This window comes from Felis catus, chromosome A1 (assembly GCF_018350175.1).
Source record: "Felis catus isolate Fca126 chromosome A1, F.catus_Fca126_mat1.0, whole genome shotgun sequence".
In the NCBI taxonomy this organism is placed as follows: Eukaryota; Metazoa; Chordata; class Mammalia; order Carnivora; family Felidae; genus Felis; species Felis catus.
The window spans coordinates 145,398,666-145,422,681 of NC_058368.1; the positions used below are offsets into that span (position 1 = coordinate 145,398,666).

A 24,016-nucleotide genomic window follows, 5' to 3' on the forward strand; every position below is an offset into this window, starting at 1 on the left:
TGAACTGTTTATATCCTTTACTCATTTTCCTATTGAGTTGCTGGTCTTTTTCTTATTGGTTTATTGGAACTGTCAATACATTGTAGAAATTAAAGCTATTTATATATTGACATAATTAGTCCTTTTCTATGATATGGCTGCAAATCTATTTTTCATATTTTGATGTTTGTCTTTTGACTTTATGGTGTTAAGGTTTTTTTTTTCTGTGGAGTGGAAATTATCAATATTTTATTATGACTGTGAAGTTTTTGTCTATTTTTAAAATATCTTTATATATACATATATACATATATATATATATAAACATACAAATATAAAATCATTTACATATATTTTCTAGTGTTTTCATCTAGCACATTTATGGCATTGTTTTTTCTCATTTAAGTCTTTATTCCTTATTTTGGTATAAAGTGAAGGGCATTCTGTGGAGATAACTTGAGTTTTGACTGTGCGGAGGAAGTGTTCTCTTTTTAATTGGTGTTTGGCTTACAGCACCTGGACACATTCTATTAGTTTCTCTTCTGCAGTGATGGAATGAAGCAACCTGCTTTGTGGCAGATGGGCAGCACGGAGTTCTGATGGCTGAAGTGTAGTTAGATACAGGACAGTGACAGTTTTAAGTTATGAGATTAATGGCAGTTACAGAGGCCTAGGTTAAGGCTGGGCAAATTGCCAGAAAGTAAGGTTTGAGGTAGTAGTAAAGACCACTTAAAAAGCAGTCTCAGCACTGTCACAGCTCAAGATGAGTGTTCGCAGAGGCCAGTTTCGTATATGGAGAGCTCCAAGTGAGCATACTATTCCTAAAGGTTGGGAGTTGTTTGTGGCCATTTCCCCTGAGACAGCTACAGATTGCTTGGTTGACTCTGTTCTTAGAGTTCCAAATGGGAACTTGAATGAATTAAGTGAAGTAATTCTCAATCCTGGCTGCTGCATTACAGACTACAGGAAAGTTGTGACTGGGAACCCCAGCTAAGGTTGAGAACCATTGTTTAATGTAATCAGTCTGCAATCCCTTTGAATCAGGGATTGCAGTACATGTTGCCTCAGTGCCTCCAAAAGTGCACACAAATTATCTGGGATCCTGTTACATACAGATTCTGATTCAGAGGTTCCCGAGCAAAGCTTGAGATCCTGTGTGTCTAACAAGCTCCCAGATGACAAGGAGGCTCCTGGTTCCCAGATCACCCTTCAATGCTTCAGCTTGTTACTCAGTGTGCAAAGTTTGGGCTTTCACCACTCCACAACAGTCAGTAAGCATGTTTCTACCATGATGCTGATCTCTGGCAGAATTGCTTAGTGTGGTATGGAGAGCCCTGGGGTCATATGGCCTGTTTTCCAGTTCCAGTGGCTCCCCCAATTAGTTGTAAGACAGATCTCTTAAAAGTACTTAAGTCCTTCACCCTCTAATCCCTAACACGATAGGGTTGAGTTGGATAAACTGCAAGGTTTCCTTTGTTCCTGCCTTCTCCTGTTCTGGTCCAGAGTGTTTTCAGACTCCGTGGAGACAAGGAACCAGTGTTTTATGTGCAAGCAGACTCTGTAGTTAGGACCCTTTCTTCCCCAGGGGCTGGGGCCTAGTCTTAACTTTGGATTGCTTGGGGAAAATAAAACTAACACGTGTTAAAAAATTAAAGAAAACTTGACATTGAATTGTAGGCTATCATAACTACAGAATGAATGCAGGGAAGCTAGAGTTGAGTGTCTACCAGGAAAGTCAGTTGAGATTTGAGTTAATTATCATTTATTGGGCCAGACAGACTGTAGTACTAGCTCAGGGGGCAGTTCCTCATGCTTTTATGTTTGCTTGTCTCTACAAAAGCAACCTTCAACAGTGAAGAGGAGAACATATTTTTCTGCCTTAAAACAGCGTAGGAGAAGGCCTACTTCTGTGAAAGTAAATGTTTGAAAGGAAGCTAATATTCTATAAACTCTTTTTTTTCTATATTTAATTTTTCAAGGCTAATGTTGACTGTTAAGAGATTGATACTGAAAAGAAATTTACCATATATATAGGCTGTGTCAAAAATCCCATGTATCTCCTTATAGACACCAATAAGTAGTATCAGAAAGTACCCACAATAGAAACAACATCCCTTAAATTACAAGTAATATTAAAAATGACACAGGGGCGCCTGGATGGCGCAGTCGGTTAAGCGTCCGACTTCAGCCAGGTCACGATCTCGCGGTCCGTGAGTTCGAGCCCCGCGTCAGGCTCTGGGCTGATGGCTCGGAGCCTGGAGCCTGTTTCCGATTCTGTGTCTCCCTCTCTCTCTGCCCCTCCCCCGTTCATGCTCTGTCTCTCTCTGTCCCAAAAATAAAAAACGTTGAAAAAAAAAATTAAAAAAAAAAATGACACATCTCTCTATCTTAATTCATTGGATAAGAGATCAGATAATACATTTAGATTTTATAACACAGGTGTATAGGAATTTTTGACTTAACCTCTTGGTGTCAAAGGAGATGTATTTTGCCTTGTATTAGAATTTGCCGTTAGAAGAGGTTGTATGATCAGCCCTCATGAAACAGAATAGTTACCTTCATTTGATGAATCAGATTTAGTACACACAGTTCAGTTCTAACTCTTCTCTGAATGTCTAAAGGGTTTTTTTTGTTCCCTCTATAGCTAGATTATTTTTAAATTGCAGACTGCCAGTACTTTCTGTCTCACAAACACGTATCATTATGGTTTTACTGTATTTGGTAAATCTTTTATATAATCAACTATTGATTATCTAGTATAATGAGGGTGATCATACAATATAGTAGAAAACCATCTAGTTTAGTCATTCAAGTCAAACTATTTCATGATTTAGGAGCCTCTTTCTGTGGTTATAGGAGGCCCATTCTCAACAGCAGGAAAACTCATCTAGTTTTAACATAATAAACACAATATAGGTCATTTTATAGAAAGATTATTTTAGTTGCAAGTGACAGAAAGCCCAATCCAAATTGGGTGAAGCCAAGGAGGGGCTTTTTGAAGCCGGGTAATTGCAAAATTTGAGGGTAGAACTAACTTTAAGTATGGGTGGTGTAAATAGTGTAATCAGGATCTGGTCTTTCTGCATCTCATGGCTTTGCTTTCCTCTGCATTGGCTTCATTCTCAGGCTCCATTTAATTACTTGATGGCTGCCAACACTGCCAAGGCTGCCCGTCTTCCTGGTTGAAATCCAGTCGAAAAGAGAATACCGTTCCCCGTCCCCTAACTGAAGTCCTGAACTGTTTTCATTGGCCCTGAGTAGACTGCCCGTCTGAGTTTCTGAGGTCAGCAGGACTGATGTCCTTATTGGCCAGATCAGAGTTCTTTGATCATTCTCATAGTTGGGAGGCCATGTCCACACTGACAGGGAAGTAGGGAATGCTTCCATAGAAGATAATTGACTACTCTTCCAGAAGATGGGGCAATAAATACCTGATGTAAAAAGCAGCAACAACAACTACACTCACTACATATATCTTTCTCAATTTAAACCAATATTAAATGTCATTTATGTTGTCTAAATATAGAGATTTCAGTGGTAGAAGGACATCGGGGATGTACTTTGTGTTTAGATGATGCAGAACTAGAATTAAAAAAAATGATTAATTCTACAAAATGTATAACTTGAATGAAATAATAAAAGGTGATTATATTGGATACCTAATAGCTTACTTTACAGGGAAGAATGATATTCAAAATGTCTAACAACCTGTGGCAGTGGTATCAACCAGTCATAATAAGTTGGATCCAGCCAATTAGAACTGGTGCTGATCAGGACCAAACAGCAGCATTCTTTTGTGAGTGCTGGTAAAGTGTCAGCCCAGGCAACTGGGAGGCATTGTAAAGGTGCCGCCAGATTTCTCAGAAAATATAGTTCCTGTATTAGTTTCCTAGGGCTACCATAAGAAAGTACTATGAACTGAATGGTTTAAAACAAGTACATTCTCTTATGGTTCTGGAGGTTGGGAGTTGAAAAGCAATATGTCGGCAGGGCAACACTCCCTCTAAAAGTTCTAGAGAAAAATCTTTCCTTGCCTCTTCTTCCTTCTGATGATTGGTGGCAACTGTTGGCATTCTTTGGTTTGTAGATGCACCACTTCAGTTTGTGCCTGTGTTTTTCTGTGGCCTTCTCCACTGTGTATCTGTGTCTCTGTAACCAAATTTCCCTCTTCTTGTAAGGTTGCCAGTTGCATTGGATTCAGGGTCTACCCTATTCCAGTATGACCTCCTCTTAACTTTATACATTTGCATAGACCCTGTTTCCCAAATAAAGTCACATTTACAGGTTCCAGGTGGACATGAATTTAGAAGGGACATTATTCAAACTAGCTCAAGTACCTAAAATCCAATGCTCTTACATTGTTGGCATGACACAAAATTAAAAAAAAAAAAAGCAATATATTAAAATGTACTATAAAATTTTTCTTTTCTTATTTTATAGATAAAAACTGGATTTTTGAATCTTAGTGAAAGTATTTAAGTGAATTATGAATTGTTTTAGTTGGAATGCTATTCTGTATTTTAACTGCTGCATCAGAATCAGTAATCTCATCTTCATTAATTATAACTATTTCTGTTAAAATGTGAATGTTAGTATGATAGTTTGGTGGAGAATTAATAATATTCATTGATATGTAGGTATGTTTGTACATGAGGTATTAACATTTTTATACAGGACCTTTTTTTTTTAAATTTTTTTAAATGTTTATTTTTGAGACAGAGAGAGACAGAGCATGAGCAGGGGAGGGGCAGAGAGAGAAGGAGACACAGAATCCAAAGCAGGCTCCAGGCTCTGAGCTGTCAGCACAGAGCCCAAGGCGGGGCTTGAACTCAAAGACCGCGAGATCATGACCTGAGCCGAAGTCGGACACTCAACCGACTGAGCCACCCAGGCGCCCCATATACAGGACCTTATTGAATTCAACCAAATTTTGCTTAAAAAAATGGAACTGACCACAATTAGATAAACATTATCCATTACTGTATTTAAGAGCAAATATAAGAAAGAGGCTAGCAGTACAAATTGGTAAAGGGCTTGGAAGTCCCATCTTCCCCATGGAACATTTGAAAATGGTGGTATTGTCATCAAGGTTTTAAAGAATGAATGGCTTTGTAGAAAAGAGCTTAGACTCTGGAGAGCAGAATTGAAACCATTGAGTTAAGGTTAAAGATAAACATTTCAATGCAGTATAATACTTTCTCAATGAACAATGTACTGTGTATGAAAATGGAGGCGGTGGTCATGTAAGGGAGTAAAGCGTGGGTTCCTGGAAGTGCTCAGGCAAGTGCTGCATAATTATTTCCCTGTGATGTTTAATGGAGATCTTGTCTTAAACAAGAAGTCAAAATGGAAGGTCCCTTCTAACTTCAAGATCTGTTGCAAGTTCTCCTTAAATTTCTCTTTTTATATAGGCCATGAAATCAATATTAATATGTGATGAAATATTTAAGTTTAAACGCTTTTTAACAGGTGCCAACCAGAAGTTTTGCTCTATGACTTATGTGCTATGGACTGCTTAGGAAGGAGCAGGGAGATCTAAGAGAAGGGGGAAACATCATTAATAAGTGAGAATGGTAGAGGATTAAAACTTCTATTCAATGAGTAGCTACTATGTCCAGGGTTTATTGGATGAATTTCTTTATCCATATTATCTCATTTCTTTGAATGTATTTAGTTTTTTATTGCTCAGTTTCAAACTTATGGAAAACTATAGTGCTTAAAATGATGAATTCTTAAAATAATTGGCATTTTCTTATGTATTCTTTGGTGATGCAACACAGGACTCTTCTGAAGGCTACATGTGCAAAACACACTTTCAAATTAAACCCGAGACTCTGATGTCACATTCGGGAGCATCTGCCTGTGTACAGACATGTCTTCCCATTGAGGTAAGTGGTTTAATATGTCTTATTCTCCTTTTCAGTCTTTTTGAAGTATAAAGGAAACAATTTAAATCTTAAACATATATTTGAAAACATTAACTGGCATTGGATCCTGGGCCTGTTGTAAGGCAAAAATTGAATATCATTGGTCAGGAAGTATTTTCTTCTATAATATCGAAAGCAGGAATTGTGGTAGTGTAAAGATCTACTGAGTCCTTACAGTCTCTGAGCCTTCACCCTTTTGGTTTCTCTTGGATCTGAAGACCACAGACGACTTCCATTGCCTGTTGATTTTTCTCCAGTGAAATCCTCCCAGGACAACACAGACATGTCCCTTAGCTGATTAATACATAGCTGGAGACTTCTTTGCCTAGTCTGCCTTTAACTCTTTTCCCTTTAAAACTCTATGCCTTTTAAACTATGCTGGATCTGGGTCTCATTCCTTAGGGGACTTTAACCTTGACTTAAAAATCTTCCTAAATTAAATTTTAATAAGGTGCTGATGGCTTAGTGGTTTTCTGGGATACTTTCAATTTTATTTTTATCAAAATGCAAATAGCCTTCTTATATTGTTATTGTTAATAAAGAAATTTTTATATATCTATGGCAAAAGTAAACAAGAAATATGTAAAGAGTACAAAAACTGCCATATGTCCTTTAACTGGATGTAGCCACTATTATAATAAATATCTTTCCACAAATTTTCTGTCGTACAGACATGTACATACTTTTTTTTTCAATGCACAAGTAATATATCATAGACTTCTTTACATGTCAGTAAATGTAGAATTCCATAGTTCTTTAAATGGCTTCATTGCATTTCATCCTTTGGATACACCATAATTTTGTAGAGCCCATTCTGAAGTAAAGTACTTGAATTCTAAAATAGAATTGATGGGGATCTAATTGCCTCAACACAAAGGAAGAAAATACTAATGCTTGGAATTCTGAGCATTCTGGTAAAATGCGAGATTACGATTTTCTTGTGAAGGAAGAAAGAACCATTTCCTAGGACCTGTTAAGTCAGACCCATTTGGCAATCCGGCATTAGACTCCCACCTCTCTTTCCCCACTGCCTGTGTATGACACTGGCCTAGAAGTAACTCTTGCCAGTATAATTCAGTTTGCAAGTTATTCTTGAGGGTATTGTGCTTGGTAATAAGCTAAGTGCCCCTGGGTAGGCGCTCAAATCCTGATTACTGCTTCGTAGTTCAAATAACCAACATCGCATTAGGAAGCTTTTCAATTCATTACATATTAACTTAAAAAATGCACACAGAAATGGTGATTTAAAAGATGAATTACCAGTTTATGCCTAACAAGTTGGCAGAGATTTGAAAAGAACTAAAAAGCAGTGTTGACAGTGTGAGGGAACTGACACTTTCTGGTTGATGTTTTAACTTCACAGAGTTTAAAGACGGGCACATACTACGAAAAATCTATTCCAATTCTAGGAATTAACCTCATAAAATAGAAATCTTTTCAACATTTTCTAACAAATTTCAAACATGAAAAGGTTGCAAGAATTTAGCAGTCAACATCCATATTCTCCTCACCTAGAGTCTTTCATTGACATTTGCTGTGCTTGCTTTATTACATGTCTGTCCCTCTATTCATCTATCAGTACAGTTTATTTTTTAATTTAATACTTCTACCTCAAAGTAAATTGAAGACAAATATTCATAGAATTATTGGAAATGTACACAGAGATTTAACTGCAAGTACATTCATTTCACCATTATTTATACTAGCAAAAAATGGAAACTGCGGAAATACAGAACAATAATGGATTGGTTAATTATGGCACATCTCTGTGATGGCAGTTGTGATTCAGTAGGCCTGGAATGGGCCTGAGAGTTTGCAGTTCTAAAAAGTTCCTGAATGCTGCTACTGCTGCTGGGCCAGCAATCACATTTTGAGAACCACTGCACTGCTCTATAATAGAATGCCTAGCATATTTGAGATGCTGCGCAGCTGAGATGGTTAGTTGAACTGATGTATGACAGCATCGATATTGCAGTAATCTTGGTGAGATGAGAGATATCTTAGGTTGGGTTCACCAGAATCAGAGCTTGAGATGGAGGTGCTTATTCACTGATTTGTTAGGGATAACTTTTAGAAGGGAGTGAGTGACAGAAGCAGGATAGGACAAGGGATAAAAGCTAAGGAAGAATGTGCTCTCAGCTAGAAACTAGCTTGGGTCTGACCCCATGGGAAGCTCTGGAGCACAAACTACACCTAGATTTACTTCTGCTTTGTGTCATTGGGATGGGTCTTTTTGTACTCTGTGACAATTATTGGCTTGTCGGTCATTCATTGGATGAAGTAGAGGTAGACATAGCTTCCCAAGCAGGGTGTCTCCGGTGTTACTAGGTATTCTGCTTTGTGTTATCAGCCAACCTTCAAAACAGCTAAGTGGGGATGGGTACACTGGCCTTAAGGGGAGGTGGGTGGGGCCTCAGCAGTGTCCACTGACAAAGAGTAACCTGAAACCAACAAAATGGGATCTACAGCGAAATATTTATATAAGTTCTGTGTTTAGATGAAAGCAGGGAGATGATATTATTTTGGAAAATGTGTTTATTTTTCATAGAAATATGCCATTATGTTAACATGTATTTGAAATGAACTAATACATATAATATTTTTTAATAATGTTAGTGTTAGTTGCTAATACAGTGAATGCCAATAGATACAACTTTCTTTAAAGCTCATTGGGATCTCCAATTAATTTTAAACATGAAAAGGGATCCTGAGACCAAAAAGCTTGAGAACCACTCATCTAGATCAAGGAACTATTACATTATTACATGTGAAGAACACTGATAACTAAAATGTATAATAAATGAATACACAAGTAAGAGTTAAAACAAATAAATCATAAATAGAATTCATCCATGCAGAGAAGCATCTCAGGGGCCACAGGTGAGCTTGCAAAGATTACTATGAGGAGTATCTGGGGCTTTGGAGACATTAAACTGCAAATGAAGGCCTAGGCAAGTTAGTTGTCTTCAGATACCTAGAAGCCTCTTCTGTGGAAGAAAGAGTAAATTTACTCTGCTTCTGAGGATAGAACTAGTTTGTGTTTGTAAAATATTCTAGATAATTCTCTCTAATGTTTAGTGTTGCCTACAGTGAAATCAGTCAACTTGCAGAATTGTATACTCCCTCTCCTTTTGTGGAGATATTCAGCAACAGAGTGGATAACCCTCTGTCTGGAATAGTGAGTGGTCATTGACTGAAATGTTGAGATGCTTAAAGCACCAGGCAGATGATGAATGAGTGAAGTGGGTGTATCAAAAGTGGCAGGACTGTGGAGAAGTGGACATGGCATGACTCGTCCAATAGGGGCAGCAGACATACAGCTCCAGGTGGATTTTCAAGACAAGGCAAAGATCTGGATTTTTGTGTGTTGGCTTAATTAAAACAAAAGAAAACAAAACAAAACAAAATTGTGCAGGTCACACAGACTATACCTATGGGCTGCACATGGTCCTCAGGCCACCAGCATGTAACCTAGCCTCTATTATAGAAAGAAGTCCTTTATTGTATAGAAGACTAAGCTAGGGGACTGCTAAGTTCTCTTTAGATTTTAAAGCCCAAAAGTTCCAAATCTGTATACTTCTGATTTAAAAGTTTTTAAAGGAATGACTTTGCTAATAGTTGCTTCAGTTTTGTTTTGTTTTGTTTTTGTTTTGTTTTGTTTTTATTTTGGCCATGTATGATATGGGAAACCTACTCACTTCCTTGTCCTAACCAGAACCAGCATTCTTGATTGTAGAAAGATAGCTGGATTCATGATTTTTATGACTACAAAATTATCTCCAATGGTATGTATATAATCATAGGATTTTAAAAATCAAAGTGAAATATAATGGAATGTATAAGTGAAGTAATTTGAGAAAATCACAATCTATATCCTTTTTGAAATTTTTAAAACGTAATTCAAAATGGTAGTTAAGAGAATGAGAGGGTATACACAATTCTCTGAAATATAATGGCGTGCTGTTTAGAGTTGGCTTTGAGGAATAGGAATTCTTATAGGTTAGTCATATTAGATAAGACAGTTATTGTTGTGGGTGCCTGGGTGGCTCATTTGGTTGAGCGTCCAACTCTTGATTTCAGCTCAGGTCATGATCTCAGGATTGTGGGATCGAGCCCTGCTTTGGCTCCACTCTGAGTGTGGAGTCTGCTTAAGATTTCTCTCCTTCCTCTGCACATCCCTTGTGCTCTCTCTCTCTTTTTTTTAAAAAAAAGGACATTTGTTGTTGAGAGTAGTTAATATGATTTGCTTGTGACATTTCTGAGTTTGTGAAATAACAACAAAGACTTTGGGAATTTTTAAGCAAGGTATTTTCCTTAGCAGTCACCAAAAGAAATCTATTGCCTCAACTTAAAATCTTTGATATAAATGAATTTTTCCTCTTGAAATGGTGTCAGAGATAGGTGTGGAGCATATTTTATTTATTCATTTACTATCTTCATTACTTTAGAGCCTCAGGTTGTACCTTCAGATTACATTTTTTAAAACTATGAAAATGATAGAGTCATAAAGATAGCAATAGCATGCTACTGGAGGAAGGATTTTTGTCCTAGGGCCTTGTAGTTCACTAACTGGGACTTTCCTTAGTCCAGGGCAGGTAGAATATTATAGAAAGCCCTCAACAAAAACAACCTATCATAAATTCCCTGAAGCATAAAGCCGAGAATCAGTAACTGGAGATGATCTCAATTGCCAAAAGAACATATTCAAGAGAATGATGATCTTCTGAGGTAACCAGGTCTTCAAATATACTCATTTGCCCTAAGGATTTTATTAAGTGGCTTCTAGGATGAGTTCTATTTTGTATGTCCAAAATAGACTCCTATGTCATAATGTTGTGTGTATGTGTGTTTAATAATGGAACAAGTGACAAGCAACGGCTCTCAGTATTAACAATTTCTTTGTAAAGCAACTGCTATTTTTAGACTAAAGTATAGACCTGTTGGTAAATGTAACTAATGAGTAATAAGCATGATTACCCCTAGTATTTGGAGATGTAATTATTAAAGCAATGTTAGAATACCAGAAAGCCTTTTATATTTAATGTGCATTGATACAAATGGACACATGTGTAGTAGTCAGTTTTTATTTATTGATATGATGAATTTAACACTGATAGATAAATGGGTTGTTAAAGAAAATAACTATTAATACAGCAGATCCAATTGCACTCTTGTGTTTTTCTTGAGGTATTTTGATAAAATTAAAAGACAATGCAATTTTTATTTTATTTAGAGTGTAAATATGCCATAGAGTGATGTGGTATTTGAAAGTAGGGAGTATAGGATATGCTCAAAACCAACCGGGTCCGATTAGGATTTGCAGCTGTAATTAAACTGTGGATTATTACACTAAATATAGTATTTATTATAAAATTATAAATTTTATATTATAAAATATATTATATTATAAAATATTTTATATTTTATATTATTTATTATAGAATTATGTTTGTTAAGTTATTCTTAATACTCGCCAGAAAGTACATATAAAGACAGAAAGTACATATAAAGATGTGGCACTAAAACTGCTTGATCTAATGAAATCTTAGGGTTAAAGCAACTTAGTGTTCTCTTGTGAAGCCAGGGAGTCGTACAGGGAAATGTTTCACTTTCCTGAATCTTCCTTCTTCTCTAGGCCCTACGTACCTGAATGAATATTACTTTGCAAAATTCAGAGTGTGTTAGGTTAATTGAGAACCTATAGCCTTAATGTCTTTTTAAAAAAATGATTTATTTTTGAGAGAGAGAGAGAAAGAGAGAGAGACTGAGGGAGGGGGAGAGAGACAGGGAGACAGAGGATCTGAAGCAGGCTCTGCACTGACAGCAGTGAGCCCCATGTGGGGCTTGAACCCATGAACCATGAGATGATGACCTGTGCTGAAGTTAGATGGTCATCCAACTGATCCACCCAGCCACTCCCCTAAATGGCTTCCTAAGGTTAGTTCTACACTGGAAATTCTCTGTACTCTTTTTTCCTTGGCAAAGAGAGAATCTATTTTTTGAGAGAAATCAAGATGAGTCAATTCAGGCAGATAACTAATTTTTTTTCTATTTATCAAGTTAGTAGAAAAGCTTTTGTAAAGGCACCTGGCATGGCCATTGTATTTTATCTCAGCAGCAAGTTATATTGGAAAGTTTCCTTTATGTATAGCTCTAGTATTGAGGCTTTTTAAAAATCAAAAGTAAGGTTATTTCTAGCCATAGATGTGTACTTGAGAGAATACTGGGCTGATATATATTTTTTTAATTTTTTAATGTTTGTTTTTAAGAGAGAGAGATAGAGTGCGAGCAGGGGTGGGGGTTGTGGGTTGGGCAGAGAGAGAGAGAGAGAGAGAGAGAATCTGAAGCAGGCCCCAAGCTCTCAGCTGACAGCAGCAAGCCCCACGTGGGGCTCAGTCTCATAAACCATGAGATCGTGACCTAAGCCAAAGTCAGACACTTAACTGACTGAGCCACCCAGGCACTCCTGAACTGGTATTTCTGTATCAAAATCTGACAAGCTTTCAATGTGGAATGTTTATGTCCAGTTATAAAGGTCTAACAGGAACCAATTGTTTCTGAGGAAGGACACTTAATGTATTACTTTAGTTGTTCTAATTGTATGTTCCTACTGTTTCTTATAATGAGTTTGAGATGCTTTCCACGAAATACTTTAAGAAATATACTTAATGGATTGATTGAGGGTTTCAAACTTTATTTGGGTACTTTCTCATGGAGAATTTCTGAGCAGGATATCTTGATTTTACAGTCAAATCTAAAATAAATGAAAGTGAAACCATTATTTTGCACTTCTTTCTGCCCCTTTGATTTTTAAAAATTTTTACTTAATTTCATTTTTTAAACAAGAGAAAGAGAGTGCACATGAGTGCAAGCAGGGGAAGGGGAGAGGGAGAGGGAGAGAGAATCTTCAGCAGGCTCCATGCCTAGCCTGGAGCCTCTTGCGGGGCTTGATCCCATGAACTTGAGATCATGACCTGAGCTGAAATCAAGAGTCAGACACCTGGACTTTGGCTCAGGTCATGATCTCACAATTTGTGAGTTTGAGCCCTGCTGCATCAGTCTCTGCTGATGGCTTGGAGCCTGGAGCCTGCTTTGAATTCTGTGTCTCCCTCTCTCTCTGCCCCTTCCACATTCAGACTCTGTGTCTCTCTCTCTTTCTCAAAAATAAACAAACATTAAAAATTTAAAAAAAAATGTTGGATGCTCGATTGACTGAACCACTCAGGGACCCCAGAATTTTTTTTTTTTAAGCCAGTGGAAACTCAGTGTATGGTTGGGGATAGGGTACATTGCTTGGAATATATTACAATGAGATTTGATCTTACAAAAGATTAAATAGAATCTAAAATATTTGAGTTTTCAGAATTATTAATTATATTTAAAATCCTTTTTTTTCCCTTAGTTAAATTGAAAAAGTTAATTAAAAGATTATTTTCTGGAGTAAAAGAAATATCCATTAGCGTAATTTTCTATGCAGGGCTCAAAAACAATGTTGTCATATACTCTAAAGAAATTGAATGTTACAATGGAAATGTGTGATCTCATGGTGAACTGTAATCTTCTAGATGTTTAGAGGGTTGTTTTCTTGGTAGCTTGAGTGAAATTAGTTACTTGTTGGGATTTTTTTTTAACTGTCAGATAAAGATTAACTGTTGTACAGAATATTATTTTACTGTGGAACCATTGCTCAGAACTAGGGACAGTTATGCATATAGATGGCTACTTACATAGTAGGACTCTATAGCTCCCCATATTTCTCCCACTAGTACCTGAAGTGCCCACTATTAAAGAGCTTTATTAAAAACACAGATATATATATATATATATATATATATATATTTTTTTTTTTTTTTTTTTTTTTTTTTGCAGGGAGAGAGCAAAACATTTTCAAATTGGGTTAGTGGTTCCAAACCCTACTGCTGAAGTCTGAGCACTGATCTGGTTAGATTACTCTGATCACCACTGTGTCCTTACAATCTAGCCCAGTGTCTGGCATATAAATGCTGGAAACTAATATAGCCTGTATTTTAATTTTTGTAGATTGAACTCTCTAGAATTTCCCATCTAATTTACTGCTAACTTAACTAAAAGTCCGCACTGTTAGAATAAATATTTTATCATTATTAACTTACAAAGTTTTGGGGAATATTTATTAAAGTTTATTTCTGGATTTATGTGCCTAAGGTAGTAGACTGTGGAAAAAATGAAGTATTGGACTTTGTTACAGTTTTTCAAAGTGAAAAGCTAAGAGGAAAAACTAAGAATAAGGCATCAAAGTGTTTTTAACAATATTGCTTCTGATTGCATAAATGGGACATGGGAACTTCAATAATGTTTTTCCATATGGTGCTTGCAAATTTGCTATTTTAGAGGTATTCTTTGCTCTTAGCACATTGTTAGTCTTTTGTATTTGTGATAAGCATTGAGAAGTTACATCTAGTTCTAGCTGACCTCAAAGGAGTCTTAGTTGCAGAGTACAGATTTGTCTCAGCTATAGTTTTGAATGGATTGGAAAGAGTAGGAAGGCTATCAAGCTGGCAGTGCTACATAAAGAATGTCTAGATGGATGCCTAAAAGAATGCCTTCTTTGGCTGGTGGGTCAGAGGGTACAGCAGCCTGGGTAATTAAATGTGGTCTCTCTTCTCTTGTTGCTCATCCCCAGCATATTTTGAAGGAAGAGAAGTTGTAATCTGAAAGTTGTAAGACTCTTGGATGAGAGAGTTAAAATGACCATTGATTAATCTTGAAGTTCTATTATTAATGCTTTCTTTCCAGTAACTATTTTTGAAATAAGTAGTTCACCCTCAGCATCACTTTGGGTTTGTTAGATGTGAAACAAAAGAGAAAAATATAATGATGATCTCAAACTATGTAATTCTCCTGTTTATAGACTTATTTTTAACTATATTTATACTTTTCTCCCTCTGAATGTGCTCTGTACAGTGTTTTTGTCTCAAGACCCTCCATGATATCAGTCCCTTTTTTATTTCTCTTGCTTTCTTACTTAGTCTTGACCTTGCCGTCTCAGTAATGCCCACAACACCTAAGTTCCATGGTCCCACATTTTTATGCCACACTTATGTTTCCACTTCTCTGTTCTATAATCCTGTCTCACCTCTATCCTTCACTACCTGATTTCTTGAATAAGCAATCTGTAATACCTTCACTCTTGTCACTCATTTCAACTTCAAGTCTTTTTCTATTGACTTCTATCAAAATCAAGCTATGGAAATTGATTTCTTCTAAGTTACTAGTTACCTTGTAATCACCACATCTAGTGTTCTTTTCCCCCTTGACCACACTGCAACGTTTGACGCTATTGACTAAGACCTTTCTTCATAAATTCTCTCTCCTTTTTGACTTTGTGACACTGGTGACAAAGTATTCTTTTTATTCTCTCTTTCTAACAGTTTATTATCACTATTATTCTGTGGCTAATATCTTCCCGAAGTCAGAATCCTTGGGGAGTGCTGAAGGTCAACTCATACAAAGATGAATCCAGAGGGCAGGGTGGAGGTGAAAATGAGAAGCCAAGTCAAGAGTCATGACTACAGAACTAATCAGAGGATCTTGGGCAACTACCTCGAATAAAGCTGAAGTGCCCATAGCTTTTCAGTTTGACAGCTGGCATTTTGACAAATCAGACTGACTTAAAAACACATGGGTGGAATCTGGCAACAAGAAACTTGAGGGCTGGGATTCCATCTGTTCCTCTGTCCCTTTGGCTGCCTTATGAACCCATTGACCAATCTTTGTTTCTACACTGACTTTCAATATTTAGGGAAGAGGCTGTAGCACATGCTGGACATTCTTGAAGTGTGATACTAACTTCCAAAATGTTTTTCCAAATCATACTCATTTGGTGACACAAGGTGTTGGAATTGACCTGGCAGGAAGTCTAGTATCTTGGGGATTTTTTTGTTTTTGTTTTTGATTGTTTTGTTTTGTCTTTCTTTCTTTCTTTCTTTCTTTCTTTCTTTCTTTCTTTCTTTCTTTCTTTCTTTCTTTTTCCTTTTTAACCACTTATTACGTCTCAGGTTCTGGGGAATGGCTGTCGGAGGTCTACATGGTGGTGAGTGTAGAAGGGAATGTTGGTAAGCAAGAGTGGCTCTGCATTAAAAGTAATTTGGGGCTGCACATGTGAGTGTTGAGACTTTAGACTGATTTGAGAAGTAGTTAGAGTTTTTAATATGGTTTGACTAAATCTCCTCTTCTGAGGAGCAATAGGCTGTCTGTGTTAGGGCCTTGACCAGATTGTTGGTACGTTGTTAGGTTCCTGAATCTGGGATCTCCATGCAAGTTAATGAGGAGGACTGAGAAACAGAGAGACAGACCAAGTCAGAATCTATCAATGAAAGCTGAGATTCAAACACCAAGAAGAGTAGTACAAACATTTCCCCCCAAATTAGAGGGAATGATGATGTCACAGGTTTGAAGTTAGGCAGAGATGAAACTGCAGTAAGGTTAGGTGGGGAATAAGGAGGACATGAGTGATTGCCCCAGCCATTCTGGAGTGTGCTGGATCTTCTTTGCATTTCACGAATGAATAGTATTTGAGTGTGTCAGACAAGTTTAAAGAGTTAGGAGGAGTCAAAAGGCAGTGTGAATATGTGGGTAGGAGAATCAGATGAGTTCTATAATTTGAATGTGCTTTCTCCTAGCTCTGGTCCTTGTCTGTGTTCCCTGTTTTAGTCTTTTGTTTGTTTGAGGGTATCTGGTGAGTCTTTCTGGATGTTCTACAGCTGTTGCCGATATTGGTTGGTAGCTGAGGGTTATTTATATCTTTGCTTAGAGGTGATAGGAAGCAACTTAGTGGAAGCTGTAGTCTCTAGTGTTATCCCCCTACTCATCTGCTCAAATCCTTGAGCATAGGATTCACAGCTTCAATTTACCCTGTAGCATTTTCTCAGAGAATCATTTTGAATGAGGGGTCTACCAGAAAAACTATTATAAAGAACTACCAATAGAAAGTTTTATTCCATAGAAAGGCTTTTCTTGTGAAAATATCCAATGTGGCATTATTGCTCTATGATAGGTATTTTGTGAAATAAAAAGGTAAAAAAAAAAGTGAGAATATACTTGTCTGAAATATGTTGTTTATAGAAGCTCCAAAGTATATTAACATGAAATTTCGATTTTTCCAAAAAGACCAAAAATATCATATTCGACAGAGATCTTTTTTGAAAAAAGTTTATACAGCTTCCATACTTGTATGTATGATTGGTAGTTTAGTGCTCTTTTTAAAAATAATAAACAAATGAATGTTTCAGGAAACCTGTGCTAGACTGAAGCAGGTGGAACTGATTTAATGTTATGGATAATTGCATAATTAGTGCTATAAAAAATAAACCATACTATCTACTTGATGGACTGGAGCTGCTGTGAAGGAGGTGTGTAATTATACAATCAGCATCCTCCTCCTATGCTGATTCTAGGTAATCCTTTTTCTGCCTTGTCTGAGAAGGGGCTTCCTGTCTTGTGTTTCCTGATGTTATTTAAGTGAACAGAACTGAGCATTGAATAGTTTCCAGTCCCTTGGTAAGTCTTTCCCTGTCCTGTGTCTATGTGAGTGCATCCTTTGAGACCAGTGGCTTTCATACTTTTTGATATAAACCCACAATAAGAAATGCATTTTATAGTAGGACCCAGTATATTGCATATGCACATACCTGAAACCAAGGCTTATGAAACAATTTTTTTTTAAATATAGCCTGTTTTACTAGTTATTCTGCTGTATTTAATTTTTTAAAAAATGCTCGTCGAGGCCCACCACTTGATTTCAGAACCTGCTAATGGCTTATGACTCTTATTTGGAAAATACTGCCTAGACTTTTGGTGATTGCTAATGTTAGTTGAAAGGATTCTGAGAGTAGTGTAATGGGGCCGCCGTGGGCTTTGGGTAGCAGGTGGCATGGCATGGTTGAAAGAGCAAGGGCTTTGGAGTTGGGCAAATTTGGTTTTAAATCCCAACCTTCCCTCATTTTAGCTGTGTACTTTGAACATGTTACTGAACCTTTTTGAGCCTCAAATCCCTCATCTGTAAACCTGGGCCCCAAATACTTAAGGGAGTCAGGAGGTGGGGAATCGGGGGCTGAGCATAAGTGGGGTTGATGTGTGCATTAAATGATATCATGGAAGAAACAACTGGCCAGTGCTGTGAAAATAAAACACAGTGCTTCATAAAGTTTATATTCCTTTCTCTGCTCTTTCTCAACATCAAACATATCAACAGTCGAAGGGTACTGTAACAGTCCCTGCCTCAAGGGGTGGTTTATGAGGATCAAATAGGATAATGGGTGCAAGGATTAACAAATGTTAATTTTTATTAATGCAACTTAAGGCAGCTTTACTGTTTCAGAGTAAATGTGTGCAAGTGGATAGACTTCTACAAGGTTAATTGACAACACTGGGAAACAAAACTGGTGCTGAATTTCTGTGTTGTGTAGTGACTGTTAGCAGCAAGGATTATTTTGAAATACGGTGGTATCGTGTGTTGATACTGGAGAGCTGCTACCAAAGCTGCCAAAGTATGATTTATAACAGAGCCCATTATAAATTGCTGTATACAAGTTGTTCCATATTACATCATATGTAGAATTTAAAGAAACTTTAAAATTAGTCAACAAAGGATTTTACTTCATCAAGACCTGGAAAATGAATATCAGAAGACAACTAATTACCTCTTGTATAATATTTGTGAAATTTTCTTTACCTTAACCGGAATACAGTATATTACTGTAATTGTGAGGGTAAAAAAAAATTTAACCTTCATCTCACTGCATGAAATCTTGGAGAGGGGAGAATTTTCATTGTACAATTGTACATGGTTCTAAAACCACCTCCTTTTGTTTAAATGTGTTATAGTTTTTACTACTTCTGAAATAGTTCATGACTTTGAAGTGCTGTTTCCTCACTAGTTCCAATTTTTAACTTTCTCACCTGAAATGAAATTTCTTGGTCTCTATACTGTCTGTGCTCCTCTCTTCCATGCATTTTTTTCTCTGAAGTTGTACTGATATTGTGATTATTTAGTGGTAACCTGGGCTTTGTTGGTCAGGGAAAGGGATATAAATCAGCCAAGGCAAGTATGAAGCAATGGCAGCTACAAAGCATCTTTATGTCTTATTTTCCACGGTGTCCAGTCTCTACTTGCTCTGAAATGTCTCAGTCTCACGTTAGGCATATGTTGGTTGATTGTACTTAATTTCCCTGACATTTCTGTTTTCAGATGCTTCCATCACATTAAGAAATACCCTAATGCTTGTGTTAAGTTCAAATCACCCTTACAGGCATTCAGAAGAAAAGGCCCGGCTCCTTTAAGACAGAAACACCTTTTTCTCAGCCAGAAAGCTCATTGTAAAACTGAAGGGCTTACCCAAAAAGGGCTTTAATGTAAATTGAATATTGATAGAGAAAGGAGGTTAATTAGCCTTAGTAACTTGGTTGCTAAGGAAGCATTTTCCTGATTGGGAGGGAACTCTCCTGGGTGTTCTGCATCTTGTTGTGGACCTAAGACGCTTTGTTTTATCTCTTGCTTTCTGTTTCTGAGTTGGAAGAGGAAAGAGCAGAAAGCTATCATAGGGATGAAAAGCTGTGGGAAGCAGATGGTTGTTCTCTCTTAGCTACAGAAAGAGAGAGCTAAATACTGACTAGCAACAAGCCAACGCCAGCAAGGACTCTTTGTTTAAGGCAGACAGTTGGAAATACCATGAGGGCAAGATATAAAGAACTTGCATGGGAGAACATAGAGAGGTTGGACTAGGGTTTTTTCAGTCCCTGAAAACATTGCAGGTGAGAGAAATTAAAGGACGTTGTGAATGGATATCCAACAACCATGTCAAATAATAGGATTACATGTTTTCAACATGGTTGAGGTTATTAAGAGAAGTTATTTAGCTTGTATTTATTTTACATTTGGAAGGTTTTATTCTCTATTATATATGAAATTTGGTAGATTTAGAATTTGTTAATCTATATTTTAATAAAGAATGTTTAGTTACAGATACTGCTTTATGTTACATGGTTTATTGTTTAGTGTAATAGAAGTGACTTTGAAGTTAATAAATTAAAATTTTTCCAGTGAAATACTTTTTTTTCAAAACAAAAATGTCTTTGAATATCGACTAATCCATGTATGCTAAGTTCTCTGGTTATCTTTAAGTAATTTGTGAAAGATTATTTCCACGTACTAAATGGCACTTGACTAACCTCAGGGAGTTAGTGCCTATAGTTTACTTAATTTCATTTTTTTTTCATTCACTGCTTTGTTCAACAAATATTTTTTTGAATATCTGTTGAGCACCAGGCATTGTGTTAAAAGGTACCAAAAGAAATAAAGCACTCCTAGGAGGTAGTGATGCATTCTTAGGAGAATTTGGAAGATGAAAATAGTTTTGCTGGCATTTTATGGTCTGTGTTAGATTTTCTAGGTTTTCTTCATTGTTAGCGTTGAATATTATTATTTGTTGTACTGATTACTGTATTATTTGTTGTCTTTAGTTTTTATGGCACTTTTAAATTATAAAATTCTTCTCAGCACTGTTATTTGGATTGTTTTTAATAGACATAGACTTAAAAATGCAGCTAGAATTTTGTGGCTCCTCTTATGACCCTGGATAGGGTCCTCATTGATAACCTGTCTGGAATTTACCTGGTTTTCCTGGCCATTCAGTTCTTATATGCTGAGTGTGATAGGAGGATCTCAGTGGAGAAGCAAAATTTGGTGATCCTTTTGAAGGCCTCTGATTATAATAATATTCTCAGAGAAGCTAGTTTACCATGGAATTACTTAAGTATAACCAGAGGACTTAGTAAATATCAGTGATGACTCTAACACTACAAGGCCAGATGGCATTATCAAGTAAAACACATTAATAGAATAATAGACTAAATTGGACACCTTCAATAAGATAGGGATAGAATAATATATTAAATGTATGGAGAGTACTCACTGGTCTCCTTCCTTTTTTTTTTTTTTTTTAGGTTTATTTTTTTGAGACAGAGTACACATTTGCACACGTGTGAGTGGGAGAGGAACAGAGAGAGAGAGAGGGAGAGAGAGAATCCCAGGTAGGCTCTACACTGTCAGTGTAGAGTGGGACTCAGGGCTTGAGCACCACAACTGTGAGGTCAAGAATAAGTTAACCTGAAATCAAGAATTGGTTGCTTAATGGACTAAGTCACCCAGTCGCTCCTCCTTCCTTTTTAATGTGGAAGTATGAGTACATTCCGATAGTTAAAAAAATTTGCATGCTAGGTCCACACATTTTCAGATTTATCTTCTCCCTAATTCTAATCTTACTTCACAATCTATTGGTTTAGACATTTTATATCCTTTGCAACTTGGATTATCTTTTAAAGATTTGAAGTTTAGTAAATGAACAGTGTCTTCAGGAGAAAGGAGAGCAACAATTATGAAGTTTGGTGTTAAAAGGTAAATATTTTGTAGATTTTGAGCACAGTGATGAATAATGAGAGAGCACAATGAGAGAAACGGAGGTTAGTAATGACAATATTTAGTGACCCTTTGGATGTCACATTTATTTTACTCTGCATTATTTTATAATAAGAGTATTGTTTATTTTTTTTTTTTTGTAGCTGTTAGAGAGACTGCACTGAGCTGAGATTAAAAAAAAATTTTTTTTAGAACTCAACTGCTTCTATTAAGATGAAGCCCAGCTAGTAAACTCATTAAGTAAGGACCCTAGGCACTCCTCTGGTGCGGAGACTGAAAGCACAGTATTGCAGACATCTTTGCATCACGGTCATGAATGACCTTGAAGGAAGCCAGCACTTCATAAAGCAAAATCCTCTCTGTGGCACTTCGTTCTGATTTGATTGATGCTTTAGAAAAAGCTGTAAGATTTTCTTTTCTTTATAGTGTGGGGGCTATACTCCTTACACTTCATAGATTTTTGCACTTGTCTGGAGTATTTTGTTGGCAGGTTCTTATAGGTTCTGATCTTTCACTGACTACAGTGCAAGTAAGCAGTGAAATCACTCTCCTTTGATCAATTATTATTAGGGAGTGAGGTCTTGGTGCATTGGGATCATAGTTTTTACGAATGGAAGAATACTGACTTTCTTAACTTGAGTGTAATACAATAATTTTTCTTCCATCATAATCTTTCCATGCATCTCAGTTGGCTGAAGGGTCTTTAATACTGAGGTTTTATGATTTATATTATTCAAAGGATATATATTTCTGTCTAGCCACTATCCACTGTACTTTCTTAGATTGATAGCTTCCCTCCTTTTAGTTTTTACCTTAATGTCCAGTGTAGGTTTTTAGTATATGTTTTTATATCCAAAGAAGAGAACACTAGAAATCTTAGATGATAAAATGATTATTTTACCTTTTCAGAGTTACTTGGTCATCTCCTACATAAGCAGTTATAAGTAAGGATCATGCAAAGGTGTAATCATTCATTTGTCTGCTGTGACCACTGTTGTAGGAACGCCAGGAGAAAATTCTTTAACATTTGGCTGTGGAAAGTGTGTAAAGGCTGTATTGGGATCCTTGGGGCTAGGTGTTTAGGAATTAACATATACATTACGGATAGGTAGAGGTGTAACTCATATCAAGTACAATCTGGTGTATTGAAGAGATCATTTGGAACCTTCTCCTCTCTACCAGGGAGCCTGGTTCAGCCCAGGACTCCAAACCTCAGTGCCTCACTTTCCCACTTTGGGATCTGAATTTGCTATTCCTGACCTATTTCTCCTAACCTGACACTGAATTTTGCATCTTGATTGGCCCACCATTCTGCTTTTCCTTATACTTGGTCCTGTATGAATCTCCATTTATTTTTGACCTTGCCCTTGTAGTTTGATTCAAATTCCTGGTGTTTCTTCCTTTGTTTTGCAGTTTGATACGATGCTGTATGGTTCTATCTGAACTAAGCCAATCAGTCAGGTTTTTTGATGGACTTCCAGTCCTAATCATTAAACTTCTGTCTTATGAAGATAAAAAAGGGTGAAACAGACTTTCCCGCCCCCCCAGGCCCCTTGGCCGTAGCAATCCATATCTCCAGGAATTCTGTAAAGCGACTGTGTGAGAAATTTTAAAGACGGTAGTAAAAATATGAGAGGTGTAATTTAGGAATACCTAAATACTTATCTCTTAGATCTTCCCAATTTGTTGAACCCAGAAATAGCTCAGTAAATAGGTACTTAGCCAGCCTGTTTTTTTTTTTTTTATTTTCCTTCAATTACTTGATTAACATCATGTCTCATGGGCAGCTTCATTTTGAAGACCCTCTTGAGAATCTTTGCGCATGTTTAATTTATTCTCAGTCCCTTATATAATATATTTTCCGGCTGATGGACATCTAGATTTTTCTCTTTTAAAAGTACACTGTGAATGCATTGAGATAAATAAGTTCTCAGCCTTTTATACAACTGTTAGTGATTTTTCTTTCTTTTCTTAACTAAACTACTGAAATGGTTAGAAATCTATTTACTTTCATGAACTAGAAAGCAAATCAGTAAGTATGGAAGACTGAGGTTTTAGTAAATAGAGATATATTTGTAATTTTTCCAGATAGTCACAATCAAGGTTTTCTTAGAGACTGATTTTGTAAAGTAGGTATATAAACAGTTATAGCAGACAATTCAAACTTATTAATGGTACATATAGAAAAGAGAATTGCAATAGGTACTCACTTAATTTCTAAGAAACTATTGCTCTATTAAGTTTATAAAATAACAATGGACATTTGCAAAACTTTGGTAAAAAGTTTAAGAAAGGCTTTTAGAAAAGTTTTTCTAGCTTTGTTCAAAAGCTATGTTAAAAGACTATTGTATTTATTTCTAATTATTTCATATTAGGCCCTCAAATGCATTTAAAATGTCAAAATATTTTATTTTTACTTGTGAATTGATTGTTGGTTAATTACAATATGCATTTTGGAGTAATAATGAATTAGAATGGGTACTATTGAATTAGAATAAAAACTTAAGAATTTTAAACAGATGTGACTATGGATGTCACATAAAAAGTCTTTAAAAAAAATTAACAGGGTCAGTGGTGGATTCATTACAAGGCGTTTGAAGGAATTTTTCACCAAAGGATCCTTTCCCATTACTCATCAATTCAGTTCTCAACTTTT

The 24,016-nt window shown here is 36.5% G+C and overlaps 1 protein-coding gene across 24 annotated transcripts in view; it reads left to right on the plus strand.

Annotated features, from left to right (window-relative positions):
* ATG10 (autophagy related 10) overlaps window positions 1–24,016 on the plus strand; it is a 275,188-nt gene that overhangs the window by 63,319 nt on the left and 187,853 nt on the right. For all 24 annotated transcript variants that reach the window (XM_023258050.2, XM_045033243.1, XM_045033235.1 and 21 more), the window contains one exon: window positions 5,760–5,867. In XM_023258050.2, the coding sequence (XP_023113818.1) occupies window positions 5,760–5,867 (108 nt within the window). The remainder of the gene's footprint in view (window positions 1–5,759; window positions 5,868–24,016) is intronic.